This window comes from Grampus griseus, assembly GCF_964374135.1.
Source record: "Grampus griseus genome assembly, chromosome: 9".
In the NCBI taxonomy this organism is placed as follows: domain Eukaryota; kingdom Metazoa; phylum Chordata; class Mammalia; order Artiodactyla; family Delphinidae; genus Grampus; species Grampus griseus.
This window is the reverse complement of record NC_139003.1, coordinates 91,941,400-91,959,496: the sequence shown is the minus strand read 5'-3', so window position 1 is coordinate 91,959,496 and position 18,097 is coordinate 91,941,400. Positions and strand designations below refer to the sequence as shown.

The following is an 18,097-nucleotide window of genomic DNA, read 5'->3' as shown; positions in this document are numbered from 1 at the left end:
TACCACAGTATATAAGTATATACTTGGTAAACTAATTTTTCCCCCTGCCACTCTCAAAGCAATATAAACTTTGTTGTTCCTCCTGGATCTCAAATGCTTCTAATAAATTCTTTGAAATGTCAGTAATGTTGAACTGCGGGGTTTTTTTTTTAAAGGAGATTTTCTTTCTTTCATAAAAGGAAAAATTGTCCCTTGCCAAGAATGTAGCTAAATATGTTTTGTTTATTTTATTCAGGGCTGAATACGATTGGATAAAGGGATTCCTGTTTCTCACCCAATCTCTTGCTGAATGAGGGAATCATGAATGAAGCCCTCCATTTACTGGATAGTCAAATAAACAGAAATAAATTCATACTCTTTCATATCTGTAGTATAATTAACATTTGCTTAACAAATGTATAGCCTACAAAGCATTTTCATTAGTATGTTATATTTAATCTTCATGAGAACCCTCTGGGCTTGGATGGATTTTCTCATCCATAATAATGACATTTCCTTTGACTAAGAGGAAGACTTACTCACTCCGTGTGGACAATTCCAGTTTTTAAAAGGTCCTCATGGCCTGGGTTGCTCTGGGAGAATGTTGTCTACATAGTAATACTTCTGTCATTTTCACCAAACTTGCTTAATCTCATAAACCATAAATTAGTTCAGTGAAAAGTATCAGCCAAAGAAGTGTTTTGATTGTCGTAACCTTTCAATTCAATAAAAAGTGATTGGTTTATTAGACCTGTACAATACACAGGAGGATGGGCTTCTACAGCGCCTCCCTGTCCCAATCCATTATCCAACATGCACTTGTTTTTCTACTGTGCAAAATTCGGTACGATTTTCAGGTTCAACTAGAAAGTGGCATCCAATACCTGGTTGAAATTTCCAGTGCACAGAATGCCATTGACCTTGGAGAGTATTTGCTAAGTAAATCATTTACACAGCTGGTAGCCAAGCTGAGACAAGTGAGGAATTCATTTCAGGCACAAAATTTAAGGGTGTTGGGTTTCCCTGGTTGCGCAGTGGTTAAGAATCCGCCTGCCAATGCAGGGGACACGGGTTCGAACCCTGGTCCGGGAAGATCCCACATGCCGCGGAGCAACTAAGCCCATGCGCCACAACTACTGAGCCTGTGTGCCACAACTTTTGAAGCCTGCACGCCTAGAGCCTGTGCTCCACAACAAGAGAAGCCACCGCAATGAGAAGCCCGCTTGCCGCAACTAGAGAAAGCCCACGAGCAGCAACGAAGACCCGATGCAGCCATAAATAAATAAATAAATATGCAATTAAAAAAAAAATTTAAGGGTGTGCCCCCCCACACTGATCAAGATGAATAACATCTAATGCGATATTTAAAAAAAAATCAAAATGAATGCAAAAAATTCATGACCAACAAAATCAGTGTTACTGATTTTTCCTTTTGCCTCAGACTCCAATATGGCTCAATACTGTTACTGATCCTATATTTTAAAATGCGATATTTAGTTCATCATGGATTTTGGCATTCATTTTGATTTTTTAAAGACTGAATTAAAATATGACCTCTCTTGATGACTGCAGTTTTGGGTGCGCTTTGATTCTGCATCTGAGAATGAATGCCTCACTTGTCTTATCTTAGTCTTGGCCCAGGTGAGGAGAATTTTACACTTGATCCAGCCCTGTGTAGACTGAGTTCTACTAGAATTTATAATGACCACAGAGGGGTTATATAAATATGCCTGCCAAAGGTACCAGAATATGCCATCCCAAAATATGCCACTTGGACATGAGGATTATTTTGCACTGAAGGGAACTGAGAATCAGTAGATACAAGAAAAGCTCTCTGCCAACCTCCTGTTTTGCCTAAAAGCAGGACATAAATTTGTAAAGGGGGCTCCCCTCCCCTCTCTACCAGGAAGGACAGGAGTTAATTACTGGAGACAAGTCTAGACCCTTATCAGCCCAGAGATGGCACCAGAAGAATCTGTATAACAAATCTTGCTCATCTACTATGAGTTTCCCCATATATTTGCCCCCCCACAGTTTGCCACACTTAGAAGCTCACAGTCCTTTTCCTCGGTCTTGTCACTTCTCTAAAAATGTATTGTTCTTTTGTTAAGATGCTATATAAGCCCGAGTTTTAACCACCCTTTTGAGTTACTCATCACTAAGTGCTCCCGTGTGTATGCACGATGCATGTGTCATAAACTTTTGTTTGTTTTTCTCTTCTTAATCTGTCCCTTGTTAGTCTACTTTACAGGCCCCTAGCTTGAGAACCTAGGATGAATAGAGGAAAAAAAGAGTTTTTTTCTCCCCTGTACCTGCATAGGTCACTCAAGTGAGTTTTAGAGGTTTGTAACATAAAACTCCAAATAAAAGGGAGAGAGTTCCAGAAAGTATTTAATTTTACCTCCTCTATTTATAGATGAAAAAAAACTTAGACCCACCAAGCTTTGACTAATATTGTGTTAAATTAAGACTAACTGCTGGGGAGAGAGGGGGTTGGCCCCAGGCACTGGGCCTTTTCTATAGGAAGGAGACATGCTTGGAGACCATTTGCTTTAAAAGGATGGAAATCATGTAGGTCTAACTCCTTCTTGAGGGCTTAGGCTCTTTGTTTGAAAAAGTGATAATATACCACCCTCTCCATCACTCTGGAAAGTAGTACTGAAAGTTTGCTGGGGGAGGGGGAAACATCCCACACGAGAAGTTCAGGAGGCTGAGTTGCTGCATTGCAGACGTGGAAGCTGAATGCAGTTTTACTCCTGGATGCCTGAGTGGTAACAAGACCTTTACATTAGCAAATGCACGTGGTTGGGAACAATTTTATGCTCTCTCGAGCAACTTCACCCCGAGGAGCTGACCGTACTCCTCATTCCTCGTATAAGCACAGATAGCTTTCTCCCCCCTAACTGCTTCCACTTGTCTCTCTCTCCCTCTGTTTGATTTTTTTTTATTAAAATGTGCAATACAACAAGAAAAGGAAAAGATGATCCTGCTTCCTGCCATGCAAGACGGTATGCAGAAGGCCAAGGTTAAACGCAGCATTTGGTTTCTTAAGCTTCTCTAATGTATAGGTATGAAAAAGCAACCAGGGACCAGAGTTTACAGCGGTGACTCTCTGAGGATGAAAACTTGACTTTAATTTGGACTCTCTGGCTAAGATAAAATCTGCTTCTGCTATCATTACCTCACTTACGTTTGTCTTTACTTTCTTTCTACTCTGCCACCCAGTGAGTGGGAAGAAATTAACCTGACCTTGAAGAATACTCAGAGAATCTTCAGGACCATTGGGTTTTCAGTATCCAAGAAAATTCTAGAGGCCTACCAACATTTAGATCATAGACTCAAGGACCTGAAAAGGATCTTAAAAATCATATTCAGCACACATTTAACAGATGAGGAAAATGAAGTCCAAAGAACTTGTTCCATTTGTGAGTTAGTTGGAAGCAGGGTCAGAATTAGAACAAGCCCCCTCTTCGCATGGCACCATGACTAGGTTCCAACTATGTCCAGCTCATTTCCAGATCACTCGTGAAGGAAAATGCCAGGCCTTCCACACAATGTTTGGAATTTCCTTAGTACAAGTTAAAAACTCCCAAGGAAAAGTCTCAAGAAAAGCCATCTCAGAGGTCATAGGAAGGAGGTATTTCACCATTCTTAGGCTTATGGGGTCTTTATCCAGATCAATATCATATATTGAAATTAAAGCTTTGTATTGTTTTTTCTACCCAGGAATGATTAGACCGTATCTTTCCCCTCAAGAAGTTGCTTCCACAGGGAGATCAGCTCGGTGCTTTGTGACCACCTAGAGGGGTGGGAGGGAGGGAGACGCAAGAGGGGAGAGATATGGGGACATATGTATATGTATAACTGATTCACTTTGTTATAAAGCAGAAACTAACACACCACTGTAAAGCAATTGTACTCCAATAAAGATGTTAAAAAAAAAAAAGGAAGTTGCTTCCACTTATGTTTCTGATCTGCTTCTACCCAACACACTCTATATTTCTGGTTTTAGATTCTGATGCAGCCTGTGGCAGGTGGGTTGTACAAAAATAAGGAGTATGGATTGATATTCATCCTGGAATCTAATGGTTAAATTCAACTCACAGATGCATTTTGTTTGTCCCACACACTGTTTTCAAATTTTTATTTTGGGTTTTATACTTAAGTCTGCTTTACTTATTTATATGGACTGCCTGGCCCCTGAAGACGTTTGCACTTATAATCCCTGTTTAGAACTTCTCATCCCTCCTGAGAATGAAGTTGTGGGTGAGTGGGCCTTGATTCTCTGTGAAGAGTTTAAAGACAGGCTTCCAGGGGCCAGCTCTGGTATCCATGCTGGACCACCAGCCCTCCCATAACCCTGAGCAATCAAAATTAGTTCTCTGAAGTGATAATACTTTAGACTCATATCCGTCTTGAAACAACAACCTGGTTTTGGAAATGCAATCCATTTTATGGATTTGAGTAAAAGAGTGAAACAAATTTTATTGCAGTATTAGACAAAAACCTGACCAGAAGTATTTGGGGAATTTTAGTCTACAGTCTTACTACCTGCCAGCACTATTAATTTTTTTTTTTCATCTTGAGGAATAACCTCACCAAATATACCTATACAAGCTACTTTCATTTATTATTTTTTCTGAAGATATGACAGCATCTGTACAGTTTGAGAAATGATTATTATCCTTCAAAGTTTTGTGGGGTTTTTTTTTAAACAAAATCCTTCTGAATAGTTTTCTTTTTCAAAAGTTCAAACATTCCATGTTCCGCAAATTCAAAAACCCTTCAGCTAGTGTAGAGAAAAACCGATATTTCAAAACCATGGCATTTTCAATTTCCTTTACACATGCCTATCGTGAAAGGAAAAAAAAAATCCTTTTATGCCTACTGATGTAGACTTATTCAAAATTAGTTCTCTATCTACTCAGTAATATTTTTTAAAGTTTCACCACATCACCCATTCAGTGGTCATTCATTAGACCCACAGAAGAATATTATCTCATCAATATACTTAGTAAGTTTGTAAGTTAAAACTCCAACAGTGAAAAATTAGAATATTCTCTCAGGGTTATACAGAAATAAATGTGATTCTGAGGCTTCTTTTCTTGCAAAAACAAAAAACGAAACAGCTCCCAGATTTCCATGGGAAACTATTAGGAGAACTTTGGGAAATTCTCCTCGTAGCATTTGTTTTTCATGAGGCTGAGCGGTCATCTCATCTAATGTCCTGTCAACAGCTATTCAAATGGGTAGTCTACACTTGCCTTTTACTGGCCGATAGAGATTTGTAAGGTGTTGACTGTGTTCTGAGAAGGCTGATGTCCACAGAACTCAAAGCTTTCACTGCACTCTACAGAATAATGGACTAAGTAGGCCAACTAGGGGCAGGACTAAGTAGTCTCATCCCTCAGAGAAGGACACGTGTTTTCTTTGGTAATTTCATGTATTTTGATGGCTCGTGTAGAGAAAATGTTTAATCACAGGGTGTTGAGATAGATCTAATTTAACTGCTCTTAAAAAAGCATTAAACTCATTCTTGGGAATAATCAGAGTTGAATTCCAAATGCTGAAAACATTAGGATTGCTCTCATCATGCATCTGGTAAATTTGATCAGACCTACTCTCCCCATAGATGTCAAGTGTACAAGCAAGAGTTTTTTAGCCTGTGTTCATTTCAGTCTTATGTCAAAGGTATTGTGTTGTCTCATACTTGTAAGATTTTAAAAAATACACCTTCAAGCCCAAATGGAGAAAATGCTCAAACTGCAAGTAGCCATGACCCAAGTGCCAAGGAAGACAATTACTCATCACACCCAAATGTTTCCATTTCCAAGAAAATTTGGGCCACCACTGAGAAGCCAAACACACAGAAACAAAGTTACAGAACAACAAATTAAATCGGTTCTAAAACACTAAGTCTCTAATCCACTGGCCTTTCTGTCTGCAGGCCAATTTATCTTGATTCTGCATACTTTGCTGTTTCGGACCAAAGGATAACATCACTCTTGTCCTCAGGTGGGGCAGGGCTGGACTGACTGCAGTGTGAGCACCCACCATCCAGGAGGGAGGTGAGTTGGCCTTTGAAATGAGTGCATAGGCTTTCCACTCTGTGGGAATGTGTCACTGCACTACAAATGTACTAAATCATCTGAAATCTTCCTGGAAGAAAACATCATTACGTTTTTTAAGTCCAAAACTGAGCTATTAATGTCTGGATCTGATCTGTTGACATCAGAGTCATTATCTTTTAAAGCTCATTTATTTTAAAGGCATCTAAGTTAAAAATGAGTTTCTGAATGTTAGAATTATATATTCCTGAATGCTCCTGTTCATTGCTCCTCGATGACAGTAGATTAAAGATGAGCCTTCACGATTAGCCTCAAATTCTATTTTGGATGCCCTCAGCTTCACAGCAATAAAGTAAATGGACGGAAGCTGTATTATTTTATAAAGATGCATATTTGTGGAGGATCTCGGCATGAATTTAGAGTACTTGTTAATCCATGGAGTAATGGTTGGAATCTGGGACATAAGACCGGGGCTAAATTTCTTTACCTTCCTAACCCCAGAGAGTCTTTGGAAAAATAGAAACAAAAGAGCACCAAGTACTTAAGGTAAGACACTGCTGTATTCATAATATAGAGAAATAACCACCATGCCTCATGGACAGGAGATGCAGCTCTCCACGGGGCTACAAAGCTCTGCTAGTAATAATTTTAATTGGATGCTATCTTTGCTGCCTTCAGAAAGTATCATAAAGTGGAGTTATTACAGGCTACAAGCGCACTTACTGTGCTGGCCTCTCACAGGAGGAAACAGATAACATTTATCCTTCGGAGGGCAACGTCAATGGGCTACTATTTGTTTCGTTTACATGCATCCCCAGTTGCCCGCTATCTGCTCCCTCTTCCCTCCTTCTAAGAGATCAATTTGAATTAGACGCTGCGGAAGTGGATGCTAAGTTTGGCCTGCCCTCTGCCTCCGGGGAGGGCGCCACCCGGCGGCCCGGTCCCCTGGGCCCTGGGCGGGGCGCGTACCTGCAGAGGATTGGGTGGCGTGAGCGGCGACGGGAGGCCGTGTCCCGGAGACTGGCTGGCTTTCTGAGGGGAGCTGGAGCTCTGCTGAGTTGGAGACGGTTGGTTCCGGTTCTGGGGGTGAGGGTGGGCGGGAGGAGCCGGCGGCGGCTGGGAGGCGGGCGGCGGCGGCGGCGGCGGCTGGGACTGCGGTGGCACCTGCGGGTGCTGGCTGCCCGGCGGGGCGGGCGGCGGCGGCTGCTGGAGCTGCTGCAGCTGCTGGAGCTGCTGCAGTTGGGAGTTGAGGGATGAGGTAGCTGTGAGGAGACAGAAGGAACGTGGAGCTGAAACAAACACGTGGAGCTGAAACGTACACGACCAAACCGCGTGCTGTGCCTTTGACAGCCGGCACCCCGCGAGCCGAGATGGCTCCCCTTTAGAAAAAGTTTACCCTCATGCCCTGAAACTCCGTGGTATTTCAGAGGGTTGCGGTGCACTGCGAGAACAAGAGTCACTTCTCAGGGAAATTTTAAAATTTAGGGAGGACCAGAGTGTAACCCATCAGGCATTACTTCCAAAGGGACGGAGCAAACCAAGCGGGTGTACTAGGAACAGAGGTAATTTTTAAGTACTTTCTCCCTCTCTTCCTTTCCACGCTGCTTGGGAAATACACTTAGACTTTCAAGATCTGATTTAGATTTTTAAAGTTCAACCCATTTAATTCTTTTGGCAAACGCTCAAATGGAGTTAAGAACAGAAAGCTAAAGTGTTCGTAATCTCCTTTTCATCATCGATACCACTAATGGTGTCATTTCTACTCGCTGCTTCAGACCTCCGCCAATGTGCTTAGACATTGAGTTTCAAGTTTCTACCGTTTTTTAAAAAAATTTAAAGATAGTACATGCTTCTTAGTTTTGCAGAATCAAAAGCTTGAGTCTGAACTTTTTGCCTGCTCATCAGAGAGACACAGCCCCACACCGGAAGGGTTATAGTCAGCGACTGTGCACTGTGGTGACTGGTCACACTGGCACCTCAAGGACAAGCCAGGAACCGAGAGGATGAAGTCATCTTTCCAGATTTTTCCTTGTTCTGTGAAAAGTAAGCGTTGGTGGGATAAGTTGTCTTAACACCGAGCTCACTATATTTGTTCCCATGTGCCCATCTAGCCCTGAACAATTTCTGCAGCAGAAAAACAGTTCGGCCAAAGAATGATCTAGAGAAAAGACTGCTACAAGTTCACTTTTTTCTTTGCCTGAATATCAGCCTAAAAGCTTTCTAATAAGCCTACAACTAAATATAAGGACCAATGTTGAACCCACAGGCCTTGGCTGCAATGCTATCCTGTTCCTGCCCTACTTAGAATTAGTCAAGATTCCCAAAAGTAGTCACTCCTGTTTGCAACATTAAACTAGTCCCCATTAAAAAAAAAAAAATCTAGTGGTTCTGTAAAGTGACATATCATACAGCTGACTTCATACAACAAAGACGTTCTTAAAAAATATATGTATTTTGAACCTTATGTTGAGCACATCTGAAGAAGTTTCTCTGTAAGGAAGTCAACCAGGGACTATTTTTGTAAAATTAAGAATCATTTTGTGAAATGAAAACACCAGCTACGCACTAATGCTGTGTCTGGTAGTACGTAGGATTTAACAGGGAGATATAGTCCTGACTTTAAGGAGTTTATAGTATATTTGTGGATATAAGATTAACTTGTAAGAAATAATCAGGTTTGGGGTGCCTGTTACAGTCCTGCTAATTAACTGAGATGCTTGATACATCTCAGTTAATTGCCTAAATGGTCAACAGTGTGGAAACTAACCAAAAGGTCCAGGAAAATGAGGAGAGGGGTTTCTCTGTGGGCTAGAGAGGCCAAGGCAGTGTTCCTGAGGACCGAGAGGGCTCAAGAGAGTGAATTCTATACCCAGAAGGAAGGAGGAGAGGATATTCCAGGCTGGAGAGGCACTCAGATGACAGTATGGCTTAGGTGATGTTTCTGAAGGACAGTGTGGAGAATGGACTGCCTGGAACAGAAACTTTGGCCCGTTTTGTTGATTTTAGACCTGAGAGAGGTGAGCGCCTGTCTTTGAAAGTGGTGGGAAGATGGATCACTCTCAATTCACCACTGGTATAAGTCAGATTTTAAATATATAATCAGGTTTGTTTAAAGTAAGGCATAGCTGTATTGATGAAATGAGAGCTTGACCTTTCCCAGGGGCACCAAATACCAATTCTGTGCTCTCAGGTCCATGTAGAGCTTCCATGTTGGACCAGTGGGGATGGCAAGTCCTCACTGGGTCAGTGAGTTACTCTAGGTCTGTTCAAACACTCAGCCCAGTGTGCATCCTGCCTTTCATTTAAATCCAGAGTGCTCTGGGACTCTACAGGTTGAGACGGCTTGTGAGAGACAGGGCTGGAAAATACCCGGTCAATGGGGACTCTGAACTTTCTGCTCAATTGTGCTGCAAACCTAAAACTGCTTTAAGAAATAAAGTCCATATTAAAAAAAATAATACCCAGTTAGCATCCCATTTATCGGAACTTTAAAGAGAATGATCTGGCTTTGCCATTTTCCCCTCTCCCTGCTCCTATTGTACAAAATCACATTTTATTGAACAGCTGGGAACCCAGCTCAATTCTGACCCCCCAGGATCTTCTGCAATCTGGAGGGAGGGTCCTGGGGGAGTGGGGCCTGAGCTCTCCTTTTGGTGGAGTTATAGACTTTGGGAACCTGATTGCATCTGGCCTCCTGCCTGATTCAAATCAAACCTGTCCTGATTTCTTTCAGGTGGGGGGCACGTATGTCAGTGCTTATTTTCATGGTTGACTTAAATACCATACTGTTCCATTTTGGTTAGAAAAGCATTTATCTAAATCAGCATTTGAAAACAGGAAAGACTGGGGAATATTGGCAGATGGACATTGGCAGACGGGTAGGTGCAGCAGAGCCTAACCTACTAATGAGACGTGCTCCCAAATATGTCTTCGTTTCTTGATGTTGGTGAGTTCACATCGCTTGGCTATGTCTTTCCCATAACCTGCATCTTGCCTGGAAAGGCATTAACCTAAACTAAACCTCTTTGAGTTACATGAACTAATTTGACATTTGCAAGCAAGAAATGATGGACAACAAAATATGTTCAGGTATGTACTGGATACAAAGAAAAGCGTGAGGGGGCTGTACAAGAATGCCACTCTGGTCTAAAAAATGCCAAAGGCACCTACGCGATAATATGAAAACAAAAGCAAAAAAATACTAAAATATGGAGCCTCTAAATTGCTCATTGTATAAAGCATACTGAGATACAGATACAAGTTAGGAAGGTTCAAGGACATATTTGAACTACAGAGTATGTTTGCAGATAAAATGATGATTGTTGGGGGTAAAGCTTTGACCCTATTTCACAGAAGATTTAAGACTTTACTTTCTTCCCTGGTATTTATGTCCTTTTATGATTATTTCCTCTATGTCTGGTTACTATACACTCCATGGGCCAATGTTTAATATAAAATTTAACTACATTAACAGTAGGCATGAAAGAACTAAAAGAGAGGCACAGAAGTTTTCATTAGGATGTTTGAAATTTTAAAAACTTACAATTTTGAAAAAGAAACACAAAACAATTTTCTATCGAACTTGGAATTTCCTAGAGTGGATCGGAACTTCTCAAATAAATAATTTAATATCACAAAGGAGAAGTCAAGAAGCTTGCATGTCTCCATTTGTTCAGTTTCTATATATCAACTAATTTAGGAAAAACATTTTCTTCTTTGGGATCTTTGTTAAAGGTGTTCTCAGGAAACCAGGCACATAAATAAAGCTCCACCACAGAGGTATCACAACTATACGGGATGGGCTTTACATACAATTACTTCCAAGGCAGAGAAACGGAAAGGAAACTCATTCTCTCTACCTGCCCATGAAGGGCAAGGCCGTGAATGATGCTGGAGAAATACAAACGTTTCTTGTACTTTGCAAGGTACTGAAACACCTCGGGATTCACAGAAAGCCGAATAGGACTCAAATGCTAAAGGAAGCGTGATTCTTAGCAACACGCTCACTCACCTTTGTTAACGCAAAGTACAACATCAGACTATTATAATCAGTGTAGTCAGGGGCTCAGTGTCAGCATTTTCTGGGACTTTCCAGGTTCGGGGATCTGTGGGCGTGGTTGGCAAACTGGAGGCTTGGGTTTGAGAGTCTGCTGGGAAGGATTACAAACTCTGGGCCTGGCTGGGACCTGAGTTGCCTTATAGCAATACACTTACAGAGGGGAGAGGACCCGTGCTAAGGAGGAGGGAAGTGGGCGGGTTTTATCACTGCAAGTGACCAGGAATCCTGCAAAGAGCGTGATGGTAATGGCTTTTCAAGCCCATCCTTAGCCCAGTCCCCTGGTGCAAGCCTGGTCCTAGGGAGGGAAAGAGCACCAAGTAAAAACACAAAGGGCAACCTTGAACTTCTTGCTAAGGGCAAGAAGCCAGATGCCAAAGACCACATCCTGGATAGTTGCGTTTATATGGAATGTACAGAATAGGCGAATCCACAGAGACAGAAAGCAGATTCGTGGTTGCCAGGGGCTGGCGGGTAACTGCCCGTGGGTATGGGGCTCCTGGGCGGGGGTGATGAAAAAGTCCTAGAACTACATGGTGGGGAGTGTTGGACAACATTGTGAATGTACTTAATGCCACTGAATTGTACGCTTTAAGATGGTTAAAATGGCAACTTTTATGCTATGTGTATTTTACTATAATAATAGTAATAATAACAATATTATTAATAGCTAATAGCTGTTTCTCCATATTCGCACACTGGAGACCAAGCCGCACTGCCTTGGGACCCCACGAGGGAAGGGAATAATCCTTCTCCACTCTGCACGGCTGTGTAGTCCCCAGGGCTAGGGCTGTGCCTGGCAGAGCAAAGGGACAGACATGGGCAGGGCTGCAGGATGCCGGGCGGCACCGGGAGGAAAATGCTGTGTCCACTGGAGGGGGAGAGGCACAGGTCTGGCAGCGGGAGCAATGGATTGCTATCAACGTGGACCGTGGATTCAGTCCGAGGCGCACACGAGACACCCCTCTAGAAATGCTGCCGAAGCTGGTCTCTGAACAGGCCAAGAACAGTGACTGCAATTTGGGTTCAAAATCAGACAGTGCTTCACAGTGTGGAAAGCACTGTCATTTAAAATGGATAAATTAGCTTTTTCTTTGGCCACACCATGTGGCATGTGGGATCTTAGTTCCCCGACCAGGGATCGAACCCGTGCCCCCTGCATTGGAAACACGGAGCCTTAACTACTGGACCACCAGGGAAGTCCCCGGATGAATTAACTTTTCAGGACAACCATATGGAGAGATGATATCACTGCCATGTTACACATATAGAACTTGGGCTCAGAAAGGTTAAGTGACCTGCCTGAGTTCACACAGCTAATGAGCACTATGGCCGACTCAGTCTTAGGTCTGCCACTTCCCAAAGCCTCTTAACAGAACAGAATCAGGGACAAGCTATTTCCCCCTGAGGGTTGGAACGAAGATAACTACTCCCTCGTAGAGGGATGCCTTCCATGGCCCTGCTCTTGAGAAGAGGTGGCACAGGTCCCCAGCTTACAGAGGCTGCTTTGAAGGTGTCTGCTCAGTGATGAATCGTTCAGCTCCTGAGAAAGTGTGTACAGCTGTAGCCCTGTCCTGCTACAGGCAAAATGTTTTTTAAAGCCTGCTGATATGAAATATAAATGTGTATTTTGAGGATAAAGATGCTAATTTGAGTGTGAGCCATGAGTTATTTTGAGACCAGGGACATGGGGTCGAGGGAAAGGGGGTGAGAGGTATGAGTGGATGGGAGGTGGGGAAGGGCCACAGCACACTTGCTTCGTGTCACAAGTTTGCCTCTGTGGTGAGAGAATGTTTCCTCTACACTTAGACCCTGGGCGGCCCCAACACTGTGCGCAGCTTGGTGACATTTTAAGGAAAGTAACCAAGTAGGGTATCAGGTTACGTTGTCCATGGAACTCTGTGATGTGTTGTCTCTAGAGTATAGTCAGGTGGCAGCTAAGAGTTCTCCAAATGGCTTTGTCCCTTAATTGGGGACAGTGACTCCCAGATCAGCCCCAGTCTTACAAATCAGTGAACTCATGCGCCACCGAAAAGGAAATCCCGTGCTCCCTGATGTACGTAGCCTTTGCCTCCCTAACTCTGTATTTACTGTTCACTTTTCTTGCCCACTGAAATCCCTAGAAGAAGAAAGAAATGGAATCTAGAACAACTCAACCAGAAGAATTTGAGTCGGTAAAACTGGACATCTTCCCTCCTTCCAACCCCCCACCAGGTAATAACATCCAAGGTAGCTGAAGCAAGGATGCAGGTCAGGAACGCTTCCTGGTACCCTCATTAACAGCATCCCTAGCATGCACCGGCAGACAGAAGTTTTTGTAAGGTACATGGAAACGGCATTTTGGGGACTTGGGACTTTGAAAAAGTACAGAAGGTGAAGACTTTCTGGAAAATTTGCCTTTATTTTGGCAGCAATGCCCCAAACAAGCAAAATCAGTTCTGCCTCAAAGATTATGATGTGTAACCATCTCACAAGCAGTCAGTGTTCTCAGCTCCAGAAATACTGCTAATATCTTTAATCTGTCATTTGCTTTGTTTGCATTTAAGGCAGAGATCTAAGTATCTCTTGAGATGTCAGAGGAAAACAAAGACAGAAATTCTTCCATTGAACATATTCCCACAAATTTTCCATGTATTGCCTGAGCCACACAAGCTTCTTTCTCCGGTCAGGTGTTTTCCCCAACTCTATCTCAAATTATGGAACCGAATCGCCTGGGGAACTTATTAGACAAGTGGATTCCAGAGGGTAGGACAAAGTCTGCATTCTAAAGCACCAACGCCCGCCCCCTGCCCAACGGGATCAGGAGCTATTGGCCTTGGGGCTCCTAGCAGCCCATCCAGGAGGGGAAGGCTCTTCCCTTGGCCTTCAACCTGAGCAGTTTGTTTATCCATCTCCATAATTTTGAGGATATTTCTTTTCAAAAAATGAATCTGTTCTTCCATTGGCAAAAAATTTCAAAACAAAAATCACTGGTTGGAAAGAAGAGAAAACAGACATCTGGGAATCTTCCAGCATTCCTTAACACCTTCTTTGAGATAGAAGAGCAATTTTCCACCCATTACTGCCTTTGTTGACATTTAGGGGAACACTCTTGTTGGAGTATCGTAAGTCCGAGACATACTGTTTGCTTTTAGATGCCCATTAAATAGGGAAGATGGAAAAAGTGGAGGACAAGCGCCCACTGTAAAGCAAAGGGGTGAAGTGGTGGCATGGGCCGTCCCAAGGGGAGCTGCACCCACCCAGCAATGTATCAGGGAGGCTGAGAACTCAAGGTGGCAAGTTCCCCTGAATTCCCACAGGGGTTTGCTGAGGCCTTCCTCTGGAACAGCTGACCTCCCAACATCTCCACCTGCAGAATGGCCCCCAGCTAGGCCTAAACTCTCAGGAAAATAATGGGAAGGCTCTCCTCTAAAGAAACTGAAAAAACTGGGGAAGAATTAGGATTTCCAATGTGGATGTGGCACCCCAAAGTACATCCTTCTCTTCTCAGTCACCCTGAAGAAACCAGTCAGTTCACAGTCTCACCCCAATACACAGAGCTCTTCATGGCTCTTCCGAGCCTTGAGAAGTCCATCCAGGTTCCTACTGAGTGCCAACCAAGGTGAAAGGAAAAACACCCTCCATGATACTGATACTTCCCCCATGGAATTGCAGAACACCAAAGATAAAGATTTTTTAAAATCCTAAATAAGAGTTCAGAGAGACAAATAAAAGGCCACATACAAAGAGACATAACGCAAATAGGCACCATAGTTCTCATTAGCAAAACAATAAAAAGCTAAAATCAGTGGAGCAATGCCTTCTACCTTCTGAAAGAAAATGATCTCCAGCCAAGAATTTTATTGCTGGCTAAACTGTTAACAGTGAAAGTGGAAGAAAGCCCATTTTGGAACTTACAAGGACTTAGCTTATCTTTACTTACCTTTTTCTTAGGAAGTTAAATAGATACTTCAGCAAAATAAGGGGGTGAACCAAGAAAGAGGAAGATTTAGGATGCAGAAGCAGTGTGCATCCCCCACAAGAACAGTACAAGGGAGCCCCACTATGACAGCTGTCTGGAAGTTCTAAAGAGTAAGTACCCTGTCCAGACTGCAGCATAAAGGAAGGGCTCTAGTGAAATATGTCCAGAAGGAAAGGGGGATTCCATGGAAGTGATAAAGTATTTGTGCTTTTGGAAGAATTTGAGAGTATGAAAAAAAGAAAAAGAAAGGAAACTATAAACTTCAGGGAAAACAAAAGCTGCCTGGGAAAGCCACAATCTAGAAATGAAGCACCTGTTCCAAACTAGAACAAGAAGTCATTGAGTTCCAAGAAGAAACACTGAATGGATTTAATGCTATAGGAAAAGTAAGAAGCTGAAAGATGGTAACTACTTTCTACAGAAGGTTTACCATTCTTTTCATCATCCTCCTCCTCATCATCATAAAAGGGATGGGCAGTAAGACACTTCAGGCAAAACCAACAAACAATAGAAGAAGAAATGCATAGTTTTATAAGAAATGAGACGAGACAAACAACATGACTCAATTGTGCATAAAATGTGGCATAATTTTGAGCACTTGTAGAGTATGAAAGGATAGTCTATTTGAGTATTTTCTTTGAGTGGCACAAAAATCCAGACTGAGAAGGACATCTGATCAGAGCACATATTTTGGCTCTGCAGGAAATAATTAGGTAGCCACATTAAAGTTAAGAATGTTTACTAGATTTCAATTTTTTGAAACAACCTGTAAACAAAGTAGGCAGGATTTAATGAGAATACAAATGCTATCATCCTTGACAAGGTAGAAGTGAGAGGTTGGTGGGAGGGAGGAGGGGTAGTGAGGACCAGAGCACTGAGTGGGGAATCAAGAGACACCTCTATAGTTGACAGAACAAATGGAGATTTAAATATGCTATTTAAAGTTACAAAGTTAACAAAAAATAACTCTATACTTCTATTAGGAGGAGGGAGGAGGAGAAAGTGGGAGATGTCATAAGTGAGCTAAACCCAAATACACCATAGCAGAAATGAACAGATGGTACGTAAAACTAATAAATCGAGTCAGAGGTAAATGGAAAGTATTTAGAAATGTGCAGGTAAACCTATAAGGCTGAAACCAGAAATGGTTCAACGTGATTGCCTTGGGGGAGTAATCCTGAGGGTGGAGAGGAGTCTAGCTGAGATATTGTGATATTCAGATCCATCCCAGGACACTATTTGGACTGAGTTTCTTGAGTTCCTTACACCGAGATCTAGACCTTTAATGGGACTGAATTCACCTTGGGCTTTGTTGATAACACCAATTGAGGCACGAAACTTCTTTTGAAAAATCCACAATAGACATTTGTTCCTGATGGTCAGAGACATGTTCTCAGAGACCATTTCACAGGATGCTAGTCCCCAGATAGGTCCCATGGAAGAAAACTGTTCCATGGTCAAATGATTTATGAGACATGGCATGTTGTATCCTACTTTTGGAAATCCATAATGAGCATCAGAATATTAATGACTTCGAATTTCAGCATTAAAGAAACCTGATTAACATTTCTTCATCTAACACTGACCAAACTCACGTGACCTCGGAACCCCATCATCTTGCTTTTCTTTGACCCAAATTTATGCATGTGTGTGGAACTAATATTGAGAGGGATCCACTTAGGAGTAACCTGAAGGTGTCTCTATCTGATGTAGTCATACATGACCATTTTATAGATGAAGAAGTGTTTTACACACATATATATGTACATACACAATGTACATATATACGATGTATATATATATACACACAGTGTATATATAATGTACACATATATATACCATGTACATATGTACAATGCATATATATGATGTCCATATATGCAATGTATATGTACACATACTGTACATATGTACAATGTATATATATGAATAAGTACATATATACAATGTATATATCCATACAATATACGTAAATACAATGTACATATATGCACAATGCACATATATAAATGTATATATACATACACACATAACTTATATATATATATACACACACACACACACACACAATATATGTGTTATATATCAGGGTCTCTGGAGGAAGTAATGAGATCTCTTCAGTATAAAATAAGCCTAATGAAATTCTTAAGTTTACCCTTACTAAGGCTGCATGGATTAATCTAGAACCAAGCTTATCCAGTGTGGTGAAATTGGTTAATTCGTGCCAAAGAGAAACTTCCGGTGAGCATAAGAGACATCTTTGGATGATTAAAAATGTAAATAGGTGTTGGGAGGGTACACGCATATGAATTTCTTAAAAAATGCAAATTCCCTGAAGGCCAAGTGTTTCAGATCGTCTAGTAGGAGAGGAGAAAGAAATACAAAAAATGTTCTTGAAAGATTCAAAGATGGGAAACCAGAGCTGGAACGTTCTATGACTAACTAGGACAACCTGGGGCCTAGCAGAACTCTCCCCAGGCACTGGAAAAGCATCAGTGTCAGGGATTTTTAGCTCTGAGGAACCTGGCGTGGATATTCTCTCCTCAAATAGAGTATAGCATGAGCCAAGAAAATGCGGCTCCATCGATACTAAACTTTTAAAAATAAGATCTTCCTTCAGAAAAAAAGATTTAAATAACCCCCTCCTGCCTATTGCCATCAGATTGTCAAGTCTTCTTCAGGTGGTAATACCATATCAAATTAGAACTTGTAGAGTTTGAGTGTGCATTTTAACTAAACTCCAGAATTCTAGATTCTGTTCCTTGATTTTGCTTGATTAATTTTTCCATAACCTGTAGGGATCATAGACTGTATACGGAAATATTCACTCTTGATTTGAAATTCTTTTGCTCAACGGATGAGGCCAAATTTATTCATCAGAGAATCCTAACTCTCCAGTAAGAACTGGTTTCCTTTTCTAAACGGAGTTTAGCAAAGGCTTTGGGTATCAGTTCTCACTGCTCTGCTAATTCTCCAGTTCAGGATAATTAAGGGGGTTTTGCTTGTTTGTTTGTTTTTAGAGGTCTGAGATTA

The 18,097-nt window shown here is 41.8% G+C and overlaps 1 protein-coding gene across 1 annotated transcript in view; it reads right to left on the bottom strand.

Moving 5' to 3' along the window:
* Positions 1-18,097, bottom strand: part of POU6F2 (POU class 6 homeobox 2) — a gene marked incomplete at both ends in the record, with an annotated part of 451,154 nt that overhangs the window by 114,100 nt on the left and 318,957 nt on the right. The window contains one exon of the mRNA XM_082662333.1: positions 7,017-7,309. Coding sequence (XP_082518459.1) covers positions 7,017-7,309 — 293 coding nt within the window. The remainder of the gene's footprint in view (positions 1-7,016; positions 7,310-18,097) is intronic.